Here is a 17,888-nt window from a genome sequence, read left to right as displayed (position 1 = left end):
GATCTTCTCCCTGGAGCTGGTGGCACGGGTGCGGGTGCTGAGGAAGGGAGGACGGGAACCCTCTTCTGCCTGGGGTGTGGCTTTGGGAAGGCGCAGATGACCCTGAGGCCTGGAGGAACGGGAAGACGGCGCAGGGCCGAGGAGGGCCCTTCCCCGGGGAAAGACATTGGGGTGGTGCATTGGACATGAGCCACAGGCTTCAGGCATGTCCCAGGGCAGCCAGGCCCCTGTCATTGGACCCTTCTAACCGAGGACTTGTGACTCTGAGGGAAGCCGATGAGGGAGAGTCTGGTCAGCCCACAGGAGGAGGCCTGAGTGCCGTAGGCCGCCGGCCGCCACCTCCAAGCCTTCCACGGCCTCCTTACCCACCAGCAGCGGATCTGCTGCTCACCAGCCGTCCCAGCCTCATTAGCTCTCCTGCTTCCTACCTGTTTGTTAGCTTAGCTCTAATTATAGGAGAGTCATAAAACGCTTTTAAAATAGCCTATCATTCACAATTCTTAGAAACTCTGGCAGGCATCTCCTCTAAGTCATGTTGAGCCTGGGAGCTTTAATGGCAGGCTGGGTTTGCCAACGGCAGACTGAGGCTCGGCCCCGGAGTTGTGCTGGCAAACGTGGCATCATTACGTCCGTCTCCGGCCTCGGTGGCAGAGGCCACAGGGCCTCTGTTATGACTGTGCTGTTTGGTTTTGTTGGTGCCAGTACGGGGGCTTGAACTCGGGGCCTTGAGCTCTCACTTGGCTTTTTCACTCAAAGCTGGTGCCCTAGCCTGTCTTGACCTCCACCCCTCACTGCCGCTTTGGGGACAGCACCTCCCTGAATCTCAGCATCCTCATCTGTGAAATGGGGTCCTGTGGTCCCTCCCAGCTGCCTCGGTTGCTATGGTGCAGGAACTAATGGATTCGCTAGCAGCCCTCCGCCATGCTGAGTGCCTGTGTCCATGTGGACGGGCACCAGTAGCTTGAGTTCAGACGCCGTGGCAGCTTCTGGGGGGTGGGGGAGTGTTTAATTGGGGGTTTTTATTTCCAGCACCAGGGGCTGGCTTAATGAAATAGTCCTGGGCCTCCTGGCAAGTGGCCACCCAGTTGCCTCCGGTGTAGACAACAATGAGCCAAATGACTGGCAGCTCCTCCCAGCCAGATAAGGCTGGGCTGATAAGCAGCGCCTACCACCCCACCTCCAGCCTAGACAGGTGTCTGGGGACCACAGGGTAACCAGGAACCAGCCCTGGCTTTTAATATTTAATGCTAATGAAGAATAGCTGATGGGCACTTGTGCAAGCTGGCTGAACTTCCTAGGGATAACTGGCCCCTTGACTGTGTGCCAGGAATGCACACATCTGTGCGCATTCACATACGCTAGCTGGCCCTGGCCCTGGCTGCCAGGAGTCCACATTGACACACGTGTCAGGGAATCCAACCCCGGAGGAGAGGCAGAGGAGGAGAAATACTACAGGATCATTGTTGACTTCTCAGCAAGCCTGGCTGCTACCGTTTGACCTATGCAGTTAAGACACCTAGGAGTTAGACTCCTGACTCTGCTGTATGGTCCGGGACAAACTACTGGGGTTTTGGAGCCTCAGTTTCTTTATCTGTAAAATGAGTTTCACCGTGTCTACCGCACAAAGATGTGCAACACCCAGTGGGTGATCAAACATGAACTGGTGATGGACAAGGCTTGGATACCTGCAGTTGTGGAGTGCCCACGGTATACAGGTCGTGGTATGTAGCAGCCGCGCTGCGGGGGCTGGCTGTTTGTGTGTTAGGATCTCCCTCTCTGTGTCTTCTCCCTTCCTGTCCATCCCCAGCCCCTCTTCTTCCTCTTCCTCCTCCTTCCCATCCAGACTGTTGCCAGAGCTGGTGGCGTTGACACCAGTTTCATTCCCCACAGGGTCGGGCCAGGTCCAGATTAGTATTCTTGGGAAATCCATAGCCCAAGACTCAACCCTGGTCCAGGAATTTCAGGCATCTCTGCAGCAGATAAGAGAGGCATGTGGGGGCCCGAGAAGAGCTCTTCAAGTTGCTAAAATGAGACTGACTGCATCCCCTTCTCTGCCTTTGTCCATGCCCGACTTTGCTCTTCCACGGATACGGGGGCTGTCCAGTGTGCCACTCGCTGTTATTCCCAGGGTGGGCAGTTTCAAGTTTTCGTTTCTCTTCCAAGGGAGGACTCTGTTTAAAAAGCAAGTTCTTCCAGAAGTAGTAACAGCTGAAGGTGATTTGTTACTGTGGACCCCGACATCTGTCATCTCCAGAAGGACCTGGCTCCGTTTGTCCGTGAAAGGAAGGCAACCCACTCTGAGTGATGGGTGAGGGGGTGGCTGGGGAAGGACCGGGCCCTGAGAAACGGGCAGTTAGAGTCCTTGTATTAGAAGGCTGCCTGGGAGCAGGGGTAGGCCCGCGGGGTAGGCCCTCGGTTTCCCACAGCCCCCAGCACACGTCAGCCTTTCCTTATTGCTAATCTCACCATCCAGAAATCTAACCATGGTCTTTTCGCCATGCTTTCTTTCTCCCTCACACTTGTGCCTGCCTCCTATAGCTAGGAACTTGGTCTTCACAGTCTTTTGTGAGTCTTTTGGCCTCTGTTCCCTGGTGTCAGATTTGAGTTCCCTTGCAGGGAGCAAGCGTGAAGAAGCACTTTGTCCCAACTACAAGAGCATACTTTCCTCCCTTCTCATCAAACCTGAGCCGCCCCCTCCCAGCCACGCCTGTCCCTGAGCAGGGTGGCGTGGGGCATGATGGGAGCTGGATGCTCAGGTAGCTGCAGTGGGCAAGGTCCATCTGTCCCCCACGTTTCCTGGGCCTGTGTTTGGTCCCTGCTGCTTTGCATAGTTTCTATTCCTTTCTTAGGACTTCTTGTTTTCCCCCCATGGTGTTTGTACTAGTGGCTGCACCTTCTCCCTCCGATTGTGAGCTCCGGTGAGTAGGGCTTACATGGCTTCTTTCTGAGAAGGGTGTCTTCATCTCCAGCATATGATTGGGGAAGCTTTGTCTCCCCACCTTTGAAGGGAGAACTTCCGAGGGCATTTCCTTGTCTCCACAGCAGGACATTATGTGTTCCCTTTAGAATTTTCTGTCTTTGAAGGAAGGTTTGTCTTCTCTCTCAGATTGGGGCTCTCTGAGACACGCATTCGCTTGCTCCTTAGGAGTTCGGCACTGGGATTGTTCTTGGGTCTTCTTCTGACAGAGCGTGAGAAGAAAATGACCCTCGGTTGTGACAGTCAGAAATGTTTAGCTACCTTGGGTTTGAACCCAGGGCCTTTCTCTGTCTTGCTATGCAGGTACTCTACCACTTGCGCTAGGCCTCCAGCCTGGCAGGACAGCTTCTGTTTAACCCCAAGCATTGTCAGTTATATGATTTGACACTGGGGTTAGGAGATGAATCTGGACTACTCCTATCTCATTTAAAAGATACGGATTACCAAGGCTCTGGTGGTTCACACCTGTAATTCTAGCTACTCCGGAGGCCGAGATCTGAGGGTTGCGGTTCAAAGCCAGCACAGGCAGGAAAGTCCCCGAGAGACTGTTATCTGCAGTTAACCACTCAAAAACCAGAAGTGGAGCTGTGGCTCAAGTGGTAGAGCCCTAGCCTTGAGCACAAAGAGGCTCAGGGACAGCGCCTAGGCCCTGAGTTCAAGCCCCACAAACAATACACAAAAAGATACAGATTTATCTAACTGTGTTTCTGGGTGCCCAAGAAGAAAAGCTGAGGGCGGCTAGGTGACCCTCACCTCAGTGACTCCCTGTCCAGTCCCTGAGCCATCGAGGTGTATCATGAGCCATGGCCTGAGGGCCGTAGAAGGACTCAAAGTCATGTGTCACATGTATGTTTCTCAGTGGTGGGCACTGGCCATGTGCTTATAGAAGTAATTTTATATGGGCCACAAATGATTTTTAAATCTTTTATTATAATTTAAAAAATTATCTTTAATTGTACAAAGGGGTTTCAATTCAACCTGCCAATTCATGAGTGCAGTGCATCTTGATGAAGGATGTCATAAATTTCCAAATGGCCCTTGGCGGGGGGGAAAAAAACGGGGGTGGGGGAGAGGGTTTCACCTTGGTTTTGTGGTATGAGAGGAAGGCCGCCCAGAAGTGTGTGTGTGTGTGTGTGTGTGTGTGTGTGTGTGTGTGTGTGCGAGCGCGCGCGCACATGCATGCACTTGTACGGGGGATGAGCACTAGCATGGCAGGGTTAGTTCTGCTGGGGGGAGCAGGGGTGCAGCTCCGGAGGAGGAGGGGTGAGGAGGGACTCTCACCAATCCTCAGCCATCTCACGCGCTCTCCCCAGTGCTGCAGGGCCACGTGTACAGGTTCTGCACGGCGGAGGGCCTCTGGCTGCACAGGGACAACTCCAGCCTGCCCTGGAGGGACCTGTCCGAGTGCGAGGAGTCCAAGCGAGGGGAGAAGGTGAGCGGAGGAGAGGGGGGGGTCTCTGAGCCTGCAGGGACGGGCAGGGCTTCTGACTCCTGGGACCAGAGACCCTGGCTCTTGGTGGGCCTCATCGTGGTCATCCCCTGCCCCCGTGGGGCACGGGCCGCGCTCCGTGATCCAGGGTGGCGTGCACTGCGCCTCTCTCTGGCCCTTGGCCTCCAAACCATCTCCGTGGGCCCTTCTCATCTTTGACTCTGGAATCCCCAGCGGGGCCTGGCCCGGTGCCCACCTGAGTCCCCGTGTCCCGGAGACAGGAGGCCACGGGCTGTGTCACCGACGCTGTGTCCCTGTGTGCACACAGAGCTCCCCTGAGGAGCAGCTCCTGTCCCTTTACATCATCTACACGGTGGGCTACGCGCTGTCCTTCTCTGCCCTGGTCATCGCCTCGGCCATCCTCCTCGGCTTCAGGTAAGGGGGTGGGAACCCCAGGGAGGCGCTTCAGCCTCACCTGAGCCTCAGGTCCCCTCCTCTGGACCGCCGCAGAGCGGGGCTGAAAACACGGGGCACAACTCCGTATGCACAGTCTAATCTCTGCGTGTGTGCAGACTGCAAAAGAAGGAGAAAGAGGGATGGGGGGGGGGGGCAAACCATTCTTGCCCTCACTCTGGGTAGCAAGATCATGGGGAAATCTTGAGAAATCCTCTCACGTGAACAGGGGTCACATAAATAATCCGTGGGATTTTAGAGCTCTTGGGGATGGGAGATTTTGCTCTCTTTGGAGCTTGATAACCCTAGTGGAAAAGTTCTTCCTTAGGTCTAACCTAGACTAGCAGCTGGGGAGTCGCCTCTGTCTACCTTTCTAGCATTAGAGGAGTGAGGCTCAGGGACAGGAAGAATTCTGAAGGCAGGGGCCACATCAGGACACCACTAAGACCCAGTCAGTGCTCTAGCGCATGGTAGTAAGTGCGGACACCAGCCAGCCTTAGAAATAAAATAGCCCAGGAAGTTTATCCCACCCGGCCCTGCTCCCTACCCCCCAGCCCTCCGCAGAAAGCGCCTAATTCCCACTCCATTCCAAATCCCGTTAGCGCATTTCTAAGTCCCTGAAAAAATGCAAAGCATGGAGCCAAGAGCGGGTGGCTTACGCCTATAATCCTAAGTATAAGAAGAGGCTGAGATCTGAGGATCATGGTTTGAAACCAGCTCTGGTAGAGAAGTCAGCAGCAAAAAAGTTGGAAGTGGAGCTGTGGCTCAAGTGGTAGAGAGCCAACTTTGAATGAAAAAGGGTATTGGTAAGAGTGTGAGGCCCTGAGTTCAAGTCTTAGTGCAAGAACACAAAACAACACAAGAGCTGGGCTTTGCCTGTAATCCTAGCTACTGAGATCTGAAGATCACAGTTCAAAGCCAGCCCAAGCAGGAAAGTCTGTGAGACTCTTTTTTCTTTCTTTCTTTTTTTTTTTGGGGGGGGGGGGTCCGGTTGTGGGGCCTAAACTCTGGGCCTGGGCGCTGTCCCTCAGCTCTTCAGCTCAAGGCTAGCGCTCTACCACTTGAGCCACAGTGCCACTTCCAGCTTTTTTCTTTTTGCTTATGTGGTGCTGAGGAATCGAACCCAGGGCCTCATGCATGCAAGGCAAGCACTCTACCACTGAGCCACCTTCCCAGCCCCTGTGAGACTCTTTTATCTCCAGAAAACCAGACGTGGCACTCAAATGGTAGCGTGCTCACCTTGAGCTGAAGAGCTCAGGCCCAGATCCCAGGCCCAGAGTTCAAGCCCTACAACTGACAAAAACACAGAGCCTGGTTTTGTGCATTTTGACAACATGTTGTCTACATGTATACAAAACTTTTGTCCCCCTCACGTTTTTGTAAGATTCATCCAGGTGGATAGACAAAGAGAGCTTGATTAATATAAACCATCTGCTTCTGTATCCCGCTGTTCTAGAGGGGTTTGTTTACCTATCATCGTTTTGGTGGGTATTTGTTTTCTTTCTTTCTGAATGACAATCCTGTGGTAGTGAACTTCTCATCCATGCACCTGGTGTTTCCAGAGTGCAGACAGTGAGTGGTAGAACTGGCACCTGCTTCTCCAGGTGTTAAGTTGTTCTCCAAAGTGATTGCTGCCCATTTGTTCGCTTCCCTGCAGCAGTGACAGACAGTTCGCCTTGCTTCAGACACTCACCATTTTCAGAATTAAATGCTGCCAGTCAGATGTGTGCACACCATCTCATTATGATTTCACTTGCCTGTCTCTGATTCCTAGAGGACTCGGGCACTTTTCCCTGGTGTGGTTTAGGAGCTGTTCATTCATCTCCTTTGATTGTTTTTAGTGGTTAATGTGGCTATTTTCAGTAGTTTTTAGGCTCTCAATGTTCTGAATACTGGTCAGGAATATCCCTTTTCTTTGTGATTTATTTCCTCATTCACTCAACGGTGCTTTCGTGTACAGAAAAGGTCTGCATTTAAAAGTTCTGTGTTTAAGACAAGCAGCCGTGGCTCGTGCCTGTAATCCTAGCTACTTGGGAGGGCAAGAGCTGGTAATCTTGATTTGAAACCAGCCGAGGCAGGAAAGTCTATGAGATCCTTATCTCCAATTAAATCACAGAAAAAGCTAGAAGTGGTGCTGTAGTTCAAGTGGTAGAGCGCTAGCTTTGAGCAAAAGGAGCTTAGGGACAGTGCTCAAGCCCAAAGTTCAAGGCCCAGACCCAGCAAAAAAAGAAAAGAAAAAGAAACACCCTCATGTTTCCAGTTTGCTTTCTGTTTTCACTCTAAAGGATGGCGACATTATACCCCATATCTTCTGCATTCCTACCCTGGGCCTAGCCCCTCTCTGCCTGTGCACTGGCCAGAAGGATTTAAGACACAGATCTTGTGAAGCAAAGCTCCATTGGGGTAATGGATCTTCACACATACATCTTTGTGGAAGAAGATGCCATGGTGAATTAAGAATGTAGGTGGGAGGAAGATTGACAGCCTCGCTGGGCGCTTCAGGGAGAGTCAGGAAGGACGCCATTGGCTGGGAGGATGTTTTCATAAAACGATGTAGTAGGAAGCATTCTCAGAGCAAGATTGGAACTGGAAACACGCCCCACGTGGGGGTTGGCCTGGGAGCCAGGGGTGTGGAATAGAACCGCTGGCCAGCTTGCCAGGGAAGGACCCTGCTTTCTCCCTCAGACACCTGCACTGCACGCGGAACTCCATCCACCTGAACCTGTTCGCGTCCTTCATCCTGCGGGCGCTGTCCGTCTTCATCAAGGACGCCGCCCTCAAGTGGATGTACAGCACGGCCGCCCAGCAGCATCAGTGGGACGGGCTCCTCTCCTACCAGGTGAGCAGTGTGGCCACGAGGAGCCTGGGCAGGGATGGGAGACGCAGCCTATTCTGGGGAACCCCTGCTAGGATCGTAGCTCCGCCATTTTCTGGGCTGTATAATTTGGGAGCCTTTAGTCCACGTCTCTGAGGCTGGGCTTTGTCACTCGTGTGAGATAAAATACTTCCTTCCACTCACAAGAGGAGGAGGGTTGCGGGTGGGTGGGTAAAACACACATGGTTCGTGAGCAGCAGCCCTGGCATGATGCGCTCCCGACCTGCATTGGACAGCCAACCCCGGGGTGAGAGGGAGAGGCTGGGCGGGGCTTCCATCCTCACTAGACCCTTCCTCTGCCCCCAGGACTCTCTGGGCTGCCGCCTGGTGTTCCTACTCATGCAGTACTGCGTGGCGGCCAACTACTACTGGCTGCTGGTGGAGGGTGTGTACCTGTACACGCTGCTGGCCTTCTCCGTGTTCTCGGAGCAGCGTGTCTTCAAGCTCTACCTGAGCATAGGCTGGGGTAAGGCTGAGGGGAGGGTCGCAGCTCTGAGCCCCTGTCTAACTTGGGATTGGGAACACACCGCTGAGCCAGGCCCCACAGGACGACCCTCTCCTGGTGACAGGACCCTCATGGGATTACACAAACCCTCCACACACACACCTGTGCCTTGACTCTCCTTTCATGGAAGCCCATGTCCCACCTGGCCAAATCCCCTCCCCACGCTGCCACTGGGACACACACCCGTGGAGGTCGCGGCTCTGTCTTCGAGTACCTCTGTTGGTGAGAACCTGGGGGTCAGAGCCCCTCCCCCCTCCAGCCCGGGGAAATGGGGGAGTCCTGGCTTCAAGGTGGGAGGGGATGGGGGATGTGCTGACACGTGATGAAGAAAGAAAACCCAGGGGCGTGGCCGGAGCCAGCCCAGGTCGGGGTTGGACCGCGGATGTGTCTGGAGCCCAGCTGGAAATGTTCTAGCCAAAAAAGTTGGCCAAGAACCATCACGTCCTTTTTTTTTTGCTGGAACATTTCTGGTTGTGCTTCTGCCTCTCGCCACACCACGTGGGATTCCGATGCGGAGCAGGGCCGGGGTTCTGGAGGGGCCCACGAGCTCTGGCCCCACAGGGAAACTGAGGCAGCAGCCCCCACAGGAGCGGCCAGTGACACTCTGCTGGCACCGAGTCTGAGAACGGCACCTGCCTGCTCTCCTGCCCTCTCTGATTTGCCGCAGGCCCACCTCCCCTCCCCCCCCCGTACCTCCCCTCCCCCCGCAACTCCCCTCCCCCCATACCTCAGGCTGTCCAGACCCCTGCTACCCCTTCCTCAGCAGCCTCCTCTTTCCCATGCTGGTTCTTTCTTTAAGATTTTATAAAACTGTTCTTGGTCCAGGAATGTGCTAGAAGCATGCTCCCCTTCCCCTTCCCTCCCCACTACTCGTCCTCATCATGGCTGCTAGCCACCAATGCAGGAAGCTGCTCCAGACCTCATGCCCTGGCTTTGCCCTCTGCCCTCTCTGCCCCCTGCCCTGTCCTTGCATTCACTGTTTGTTCCTGGTGTTTTTAGCCTCCCTGTAGAAGAGTAGCTCTGCCCAGATTTCAGTGTGGCCAGTGCCTAGGAACGCCAGGACCCACAGAGGGACAGGACGTTAAAGGCACAGCAGGCACCGCACCCCAGGCTCCTGGGCCTTCTGCCTCCTGCCTGCCATACACAGGCCTCAGCCCGTGTGCATTCCTTCAGCCCCCTTCAGCACCCATCCAGTCTCTGCACAGGTGGCTTGTGCACAGGCCTGGCTTCTGCACACAGATCCTTGATTCTCTCCTTCCACACCTTCTGCCCTCCTCCCCCAGCACCTGCCCCCACCCCCTGACACCTTCCTTCCATCCTGCCTAGCAGCCAGTCAGGCAGTGCAGCTGGAGATGCCTACATCTCCCTGAGGGTGGGTGCAGAGGCAGGTCACAGGAAGGAGAGTCCTCAGGGTGCGGGGTGTGTGTGTGTGGTGGGGGGACAGTGTCTGTCCATTCTGGGAAATAGCATCAGCACTGTTAGCGCCTGTCACCATAGCAACCTGAGGGCAGGACCAATCAGGGATGTGAGGGCAGTGTACAGAAGAGCAGGGTGGTGGGAAAGGGCTGGTGGAGACCCACAGCTCTGGAGATCTCTGAGTGGGAAATGGGGGGACAGGGAACAATAGTCCCTTGTACCCCAGCTCACACCTGAGCTCAGACCCAGGGATACCCTTCCCTATGCAGCAAGGCTTTTCTTTTTAGGAATTGGGGTGGGGAAAGATAGACATGGAAAGAAGAAACAGGGGTCCAAGGGTTCTTCTGCAATGCTAGGAGATGTCGTCCAAGTTAGGATGGTCAAGGATGGACTTGAGCTTTATGACAGCAGAGGAACTAAAATGAGGATTCCAGCATGGCTGGGCGGGAGGCGGGGTGAGGGCACCCCATAAGATGCAGTAACTTCTGCTGCAGTCCACCAGCAGTTGGGTGCTCAGAAACTGCAACGCAAGGAGGTGAGTGATGGATTGGGGTGCTAGGTTTGCCTCGCACTGAAGTCTGTGCAGTTGTCGTCCGGGGTTGCTGGGAGCTACTTCCAAGATCACTGCGGAAGTCCTTTGCTGGGGCCTCCTTTGGACCTCTGTGTAGGCTAAGTGTCCTCATGGCACACCAAGTGCTTTTCCCCAGAGTAAATGGAGACAGACAGACAGACACAGAGACAAAGAGGAATCAAGACAAACTGCAGGGTGACCTGTGCTACTGGCCACACAAACCAAGCCTGAGGGAGCGTGGACCACATGAGTTGGCGATCGTGGGGGACTGGCTGCCACGTCAGCCACTTGCCAGCTGGGTTTGTCGGCTTTGTATTGCTATAGAGAGATGCCCGAAGTAAATAACTTACAAAGAGAAAAGGCTTGTTTAGCCATTTTCTGGAGTTTGCATCCGGTGTCAAGCTTTGATGTGTGTCCAGCACACAGGAGCAGCTGGACTATAGAGGTCTCTCAAAGGAAGAGTCCAGGACATGTGTGTGTGTGAGAGAGAGGGGGAGGGGAATGGAGAGAGCGAGCGTGAACGTGTGTATGCGTGCTTCTGCTGCCTGACTTCTCCCAAGCACCCAGACCAGCCTAGAAACATATTTGGGGGCAGGCAAGAAGGGGGGGGTAGATGAGTGAGGGGTGTGGCCAGGCCTGTGTGCCCCGCGGCTGTGACAGTGGCCTGCCAGTGCCCTCCCTTTGTGTCTCCCTCTCTCCTCTTAGGTGTTCCCCTGCTGTTTGTCATTCCCTGGGGCATTGTCAAGTACCTCTATGAGGACGAGGGGTGAGTGTCTCGCTGTGTATGTGTGTGTATGGGGCGGGGGGGGGGGGGTACTGCGGTCCCCATCCTCTAAGCCCAGGGGACTCTTCAATCTCAGAGCATCAGTTGGGAGGAGACACCAGGGGACCAGAAACTTAATTTGTGAGTTCCAGGTCCCCCCTTCCCTGCCCCTTCTTCTGCCCCTGCCCTGGGATGGTGTGGTGGCAGGTGGCCCATGGCATCTTCTGCATGGAACACCCCCCCCCCCCCCCCCCCGCCAAGTGAAGTGTCTTGTTTCGTGTAAGATATGCTGGAAGCACACATCTCCATGAGAGGCTAGTTGGGGACTATGTGTGACCATGTACTGGGGATGAGTGAGTGTGTGTGTGTGTGTGTGTGTGTGCACGCGTCTAGGCTTGTGGGGCTGGTTGTTGGTAGCTGCGGTGGCTGTGGGTGGCAGGCCCTCTGTCTTTTCTGCCCTGGGCTCTGGACGCATTTGTGCCTCTCGCGCTCTCCCTCCCCAGCTGTTGGACCAGAAACTCTAACATGAACTACTGGCTCATTATCAGACTGCCCATTCTGTTTGCCATCGGGGTGAGTCACGGTGTGGGACCCATGGGAACGCGGGCTGGGGTCTGGGCAAGAGGGGAGGGAGAGAGGATCCCAGCCTCCTTCCCACGCGCTCCACAGGTGAACTTCCTCATCTTCATCCGAGTCATTTGCATTGTCGTGTCTAAACTGAAGGCCAATCTCATGTGCAAGACGGATATCAAATGCAGGTGACCGGAGCTGGCTGGCTCTGCGGGGTCCCTCCGTCCTCCCCAACAGCAGAGAATAATCCTGGCATGCGTAGCATGGAGCTGTGTGACCCTGTCTTCACCCAGGCCTGAGACTCCCTCTCCCCGGGCTTTTCCTTCAGCCTGTCTTGGGTCAAACGCTGGGTTTCTGGAGCCTTGAGCTCTCTCCTTCCCACCAAACAGCTTGTCTCAGGAGAAGAAGGGCATCCATCACCCAGAAGAGGAAGGGGGGAGGGCACCAAGGGGGAGGGGAGTCCAGGCTTGAGGCCCAGAATGACTCCACGGGTCTTCCTGTGCCCTTCCCCCTCCCCCCAGGCTTGCCAAGTCCACCCTGACGCTCATCCCCCTGCTGGGGACCCACGAGGTCATCTTTGCCTTCGTGATGGATGAGCATGCGCGGGGGACCCTGCGCTTCATCAAGCTGTTCACGGAGCTCTCCTTCACCTCCTTCCAGGTGACTCGCAGCCCGGGAGATGAGCATGGGAACTCTGGAGTTGGGGGGTGGGGATGAGGAGAGAGCCAGCTTCATAGATGGGAAAGACAGGCAGAAGCCTGGGGGAGCGGCCCATGCCCAGTCGTGGATAGAAGCTGTGCCACAGGTAGCACCCAGCCTGTCTTGTCTGTAAGTCATCAGGACAACAGCTTTCCCGGACAGAGAGAGGTCCGCGCCATCCCACGGGAAGGCAGGAAGTGCCCTGCAAGATGGTTTATATACCAGTGCAATGCACTGCACTGGTGAGCAAGCTCACCCTTGCGTTACAGCGCAGGAAACAGGCTCAGAAATGTTGCGGCCAGATTGACCGGGATCATGTAGCTTCGAAGCAAACCCGACCTCTCGGCTAGCCTTAGATGCTACTGTAGGGGTGTAGGAACACAAGAAACTGATCTCAGCCCCTCATAGTGTTGTAGGGTGCCCCAAGCGTGGGGGCTCACGTGGGTGCACTCACCTCCACAGAGAACCCAGTTGTGGAGCTCTGGAAGTGACAGATTCTGGGCCTTCATGAGCTCGGGCATCCTCAAGAAACAGCAACAGCAAAGGTTTTGAAGCACCGAGTAAGGGGCCTCTTACTCCTCAGAAAGGAAATCAGAAGGAACACTTCCCTGGCTCAGTCTGGGAAGTTGAGGGGCGGGGCCAGTGTTGAAGTTCCCAAGCACTTCCTTCCCGCCAGGCGCCTCCCTCCTGCTCCCTTCCTGCTCACGTACCTCTTGCTTCCAGGGGCTGATGGTGGCCATCTTGTACTGCTTTGTCAACAACGAGGTAAGATGCTGCCACTGTCTGGGGTGTAGCTGTGCCCATGGGAACTCCCAGCGGCCGTTTTAGCCAAGACCCCCACATAACCCACTGCAGCCTAGGATTGGGGACACATCTTGTTTGGGTATTGCATGCATGCCTTCCTCCCTGTCTCAGCCCTTATCTATGAGACAGGGGTAAAAACCCCAATTAAGTAAACACAGCGTGCCAATGGTGGGAAATGGAGCCGGCCCGAGAATAAGACCTTCCTCCAGCTGGGTGCTTGCTAAAGGCCCGTTCCATCCCACTTGGCATGGGAAAATATGTGCTTCTATCTCATGGATGCTCAGGAAACAACAGTTCTTCTGTTTCCTTCCAAAATCTAGAGTTTCCCAGGGACAAAGGGCATTACAGAGGAAGTGAGGCAGGGCAAGAGGGAGGAGAGGAGAGTTTTCCCCCTTTTACAAGGTCTCCGCCAGCTTCCAGCTTCCCTGAACTGGTGTGTGTGTGTGTGTCCGTCCGCCAGCTTCCAGCTTCCCTGAACTGGTGTGTGTGTGTGTGTGTGTGTGTGTGTGTGTGTGTGTGTGTGTGTGTGTGTGTGTGTGTGTGTGTGTGTGTGTGTGTGTGTGTGTGTCCGCCAGCTTCCAGCTTCCCTGAACTGGTGTGTGTGTGTGCGTGCGTGTGCGCGTGCATGTGTGTATGTGTGTGTGCGTGCGTGTGTGTTGGTCCTGGGGCTTAAACTCAGGGCATGGGGCCCTTGAGACACAGCTCCATTCTAGCTTTTTGGTGGCTAATTGGAGATGAGCCTCACAGACTTTCCTGCCCTGGCTGGCTGGCTGTGGACCACGATCCTCAGATCTCAGCTTCCTGAGTAGCGAGGATGACAAGCGTGAGCCACTGGTCCCTGCCTGGGAGCACGTGACCTTCAGATCTCTAAGAAGTGAGGGAGACCGTGTTTCCGATGTGCCTTCTGCATGCAATGTGCACAATCGGTTTATGATAGCCAGTCCTGTGCAGCAGACATTCCCCCATACCACAGAAAGAGAGAAGTATGGGTTGGAAAGGTGAAAGGCTAGCCCCAGATGAGTCCTCATAAAGAAGCTGGTGTGGACTTTGGAGGACCAGCTCTGCGGGGCAGCCTCCCTTCAGGAATGCTTCTGAGCTGGAGCGGGGATGAGCGCCGGCCTGGAGCTCTGAAGCTGGCGTGCCCGCCTGGCAGAGCTGTGGACAGGGGCAAGGCATCCTGAGTCCCTGGGGGAGTGAGGAGCAGGGGTGCCTGAGGAGACACTGAGGCACCTTACTGCCACCCCATCAACTCGAGGCCTTGTCTGCCCTTCTCCTTCCTGTCTCCAGAGCCACACATTTGCTGCCCATGTGTTTGTAGAATGTCTCCCGTCTCCTTCTCCTGACTCCATCCTCCCAGCCAGCACCTCCCTCCTCTCCCGTCATCCATGGCTGGCCCAGCTTTGTAAGGAGAGAGGTCTGGGAACACATGCCTACTCTGCCCCTGACAGAGAACTTGACCCTGAATCCCCAGCATTGCATTTTTCTGACCAGACCTATCTAACTGGCCTCTCAGCGGGCTGGTCCCACAGGTCTAGGAGACCCCATTCAAAAGATGGGGGGGTTCTATCTCTTTACCGTCTACTGCCCACTCCCTTTAAGCCTGCCTCAGTGTCTCTTCCCGCTCTAGTATCTCCAGATGCCTCTCCAATACCGGTTCACAAGGGACACAGTAGCTCTTGGGCTGAGGTCTCTGCCCACAGAGCCAAAGTTGCCATGGTAATGCCAGGTACTTAGGACTCGAAAAGATGGCCTGAGAATTGTGCTATTGTGGCTGTCAAGGCCTGTGCCTGCTTCCAGGAGGCAGAGAGCGGGAGCAGGGACAGGTGCCTGGAGATGGGTCTGCGGGACCTCAGGTCTGAGGGCCAACACAAGTGGACTCAGGAGCCATGAATGCCTGGCTATGTGACCCAGGGCAAATCACTACCTCCTTCGCCTCCTCTCCCCGGGTGTGAGCGAGGGTCACTGAAGTGTGGCATGGTGGCTGACCAGGAAGGGGGCTCAGGGCATGTTAGCTGGGCTGCAGAGCTCAGGGGGCAAGGAGGACGTGAGGTCAGACCAGGAGAAAGTCCTGGGCCAGGCCGGGGTCCAGGAATCCATGTTGACTTACTTGATTTTCAAACTTGAAAGATCAGTGAAGTCAGGTGCCCATCCATGTACTCGTCCCTTTATCTGACTCATTCAAACCCAGTGAGTGAGTTCCGGTGCAGGGATACACAAAGGAGGAAGACATATCCCAGCCACATCTTACCCTCAAGGAGACCCTCTGCTAACAGGGGAAAGGAAACATGGCTGGGGACAAGCAGAGCCTTAAGAGCTGTTGTAGGCAAGGGACCAATCATTAAGAGCTGGGCCCTGATGCCAGGTTCAATCTAGGTTCAACCTGGGCCAAGTCCTAGGGAAGATGTTTAAGAACTCTGAGCCAGCTGCGCACCAGATGCTCATGCATGTAATCTCAGCTATTTAAGAAGGCTGAGATCTAGGGATCAGTTCAAAACTCTTTGGGACTCTATTTCTGATAAGGCAGCAAAGAGCCAGAGGTGGAGGTGTGGCTGAGGTAGTAGAGCTTTAGCCTTGAGCAGACAAGCCAAGTAAAGCCCCGAATTCAAATCCTGGTTCCCACACACAGAAAAAGCAAACAAAAATCCTCTTTGTCTCTCTGTTTCATTTCTATGCGGAGAGTGAAAGGGGACTAAGGAAATGGATGGGAAATGCTAGGTCCTTGCATAACGCTTCTTAAGGTAATTGTGATTATAGGAGCCACCATGGAGGTTCAGAACAAAGTGCCAAGGGTGCTGGAGCTGGAGCAGGCCAGAACTAAATCCAGCTGCTGCCCCTGTGGCTTCTTTAGTTTACTATCATTACCTGCATCCCTGGTGCGAGGCTGTGGGAGAAGATTGCAAATGTGCAATCTGCAGATGTGCAAACGGAGGTCACCCTCTGTCTCAGTGTCCCCTGTCAGCTGCCTGATTGTTGAGCCGGTCAACAGGATGCTGGCCATGGGGAGTATCTGCTCAGCCTCCTTCCCTCCCCGGCCTGGACCTGGGCTCCCAGACGCTGCCCGGGATACCAGGCCGTCCTGCCAGGCAGGGTCTGGGCGATCTCACTCAGCTTGACTCAGAGCAGAAGTTCTTTTAAGGGATGGCATGCAGCCACACCAGGCATCTTGCTGGGCTTAGCAAGCTGGGTGACAGAGGAGGAGAAGGGCTGTTTGTGCAGGAGCCAGCGGGAGATTGGCTGAGAGCCCCTGAACTCCCAACTGCTGGCTCTCCTAGTAGTGTGGTTTTGAGACGAATGGAAGCCCCGACAAGGCTGGGGCAAGATTAAGGGACATCAAGCCCGGCACCAGTGGCTCACGCCACTCAGGAGGCTGAGATCTGAGGGTCATGGTTCAAAGCCAGCCCGGGCAGGAAAGTCTGTGAGACTCTTATCTCCAATTAATCAACCAGAAAACTGGAAGTGGCACTGTGTCTCAAGTGGTAGAGCACTCGCCTTGAGCTGAAGAGCTGAGGGACAGCTCCCAGGCCCAGAGTTCAAGTCCCATGATTGACAGAAAAAAAAAAAAAAGGGACATCAAGAGAGAAGGCTCTTTTTTCCTCCTCCTCCTCCTCCTCCTCCTCCTCCCCCCCCCCCCCCCCCAGCACAGTGGGAATCCTGGTTGGCTGAGTTCATCTGGATTGTCTGCCCGAAGCCCTGGGCCACAGTTACCTCTGCCTCCTTGCTTCCTTCTCTATTCCACCCCCCACACCCTCAATGTGGTGGGTGGGTGGGGATTGGAGGAACAGCCTCAGGGCTGGAGTGTAGACCGTGGGGGAGGGCCAGGGATGAGCCCTCCATCAAAGAGCACATTCTAAACCCACACTCCTCTCCAGGGATGCTTCCATCCCAGCATGTCTCCTCACTCTCATTCCCTTCTGTGATGGATTGTCGGAGGTACTTAGCTGAATCAGGATTTAGAGATGGAAAAGGCCAATTAGGTCACGAAGCCCATCCTCTCTCCTGAGGAGAGGCAGAAGATCAGAGACAACAATAAACAATTTTATTGCGATATTCATTTTAGGCGCCCGAAGGCCTTGACTTGTGTCTCTTAATATAATGCAGCGGGTTTTTCCCCCTTCCCCACTAATGTAATAATAGGGCTATTCTGTGGGCGGTCAGTTGGCATCGGTGCCTTTTGTTTCTCTCCTTGTTTCCCCTCGGAAGGTCCAGATGGAGTTTCGGAAGAGCTGGGAGCGCTGGCGACTCCAGCATCTGCACATACAGAGGGACAGCAGCATGAAGCCCCTCAAATGTCCCACCAGCAGCCTGAGCAGCGGGGGCACCGTGGGCAGCAGCGTGTACGCGGCCACCTGCCAGGCCTCCTGCAGCTGAGCCCCGGCCCTGCCCTTCCTGTGGTCCTTGTCAAAGCAACCATCCCAGGTGGGAGAGACCCTCCCAGGGACAGGGGAGAGACACCCACACCTACATCCCCGCTTTCCCTCCTCCACCCCATCAGACGGGCAGATGGACAGGGCCTCCTGGGATCCTGGACGCATTTTCTCTGAGGAGAAGCAGCCGGCTAATTTGATCACGGTGGCAGGAGGAGAGGAAAAAATGACTTGAGCTAAAAAAGAGGAAGGTTTCTTCCTGTTAAGCCACAAGGCCCTTGGGGTTCCCCCCCGCCCCGCCACCTAGACAGAACAGCAAATCAACCCCAGACTCAAGCTTAAACTCAAGGTCAATGGCTTATTAGTGGGGTCATGGCTTACAAGAGGAGGTTGTTCTGCAAGAGGCCGGTGTAACCTCCGTCCAACACAGCACTTTGCCACGTGAGCCAGCTCTGCCCGCAT

The 17,888-nt window shown here is 54.9% G+C and overlaps 1 protein-coding gene across 1 annotated transcript in view; it reads left to right on the top strand.

The window, feature by feature from the left end:
• Glp1r (glucagon like peptide 1 receptor) overlaps positions 1-17,661 on the top strand; it is a 28,582-nt gene extending 10,921 nt beyond the window's left edge. Inside the window, exons 4-13 of the mRNA XM_042684210.1 lie at positions 4,291-4,409; positions 4,735-4,841; positions 7,545-7,698; positions 8,041-8,200; positions 10,932-10,992; positions 11,493-11,562; positions 11,659-11,747; positions 12,081-12,219; positions 12,982-13,023; positions 17,263-17,661. Of these exons, the coding sequence (XP_042540144.1) occupies positions 4,291-4,409; positions 4,735-4,841; positions 7,545-7,698; positions 8,041-8,200; positions 10,932-10,992; positions 11,493-11,562; positions 11,659-11,747; positions 12,081-12,219; positions 12,982-13,023; positions 17,263-17,430 (1,109 nt within the window). The 3' untranslated portion in view covers positions 17,431-17,661. The remainder of the gene's footprint in view (positions 1-4,290; positions 4,410-4,734; positions 4,842-7,544; positions 7,699-8,040; positions 8,201-10,931; positions 10,993-11,492; positions 11,563-11,658; positions 11,748-12,080; positions 12,220-12,981; positions 13,024-17,262) is intronic.
• The last annotated feature ends 227 nt before the right edge of the window (positions 17,662-17,888 follow it).

Source organism: Dipodomys spectabilis, unplaced genomic scaffold (assembly GCF_019054845.1).
Source record: "Dipodomys spectabilis isolate Male_0828 unplaced genomic scaffold, ASM1905484v1 ptg000085l, whole genome shotgun sequence".
Lineage (NCBI taxonomy): Eukaryota > Metazoa > Chordata > Mammalia > Rodentia > Heteromyidae > Dipodomys > Dipodomys spectabilis.
Note: the sequence above shows the minus strand (reverse complement) of the source record. Positions and strands in the feature narration are given on the sequence as shown.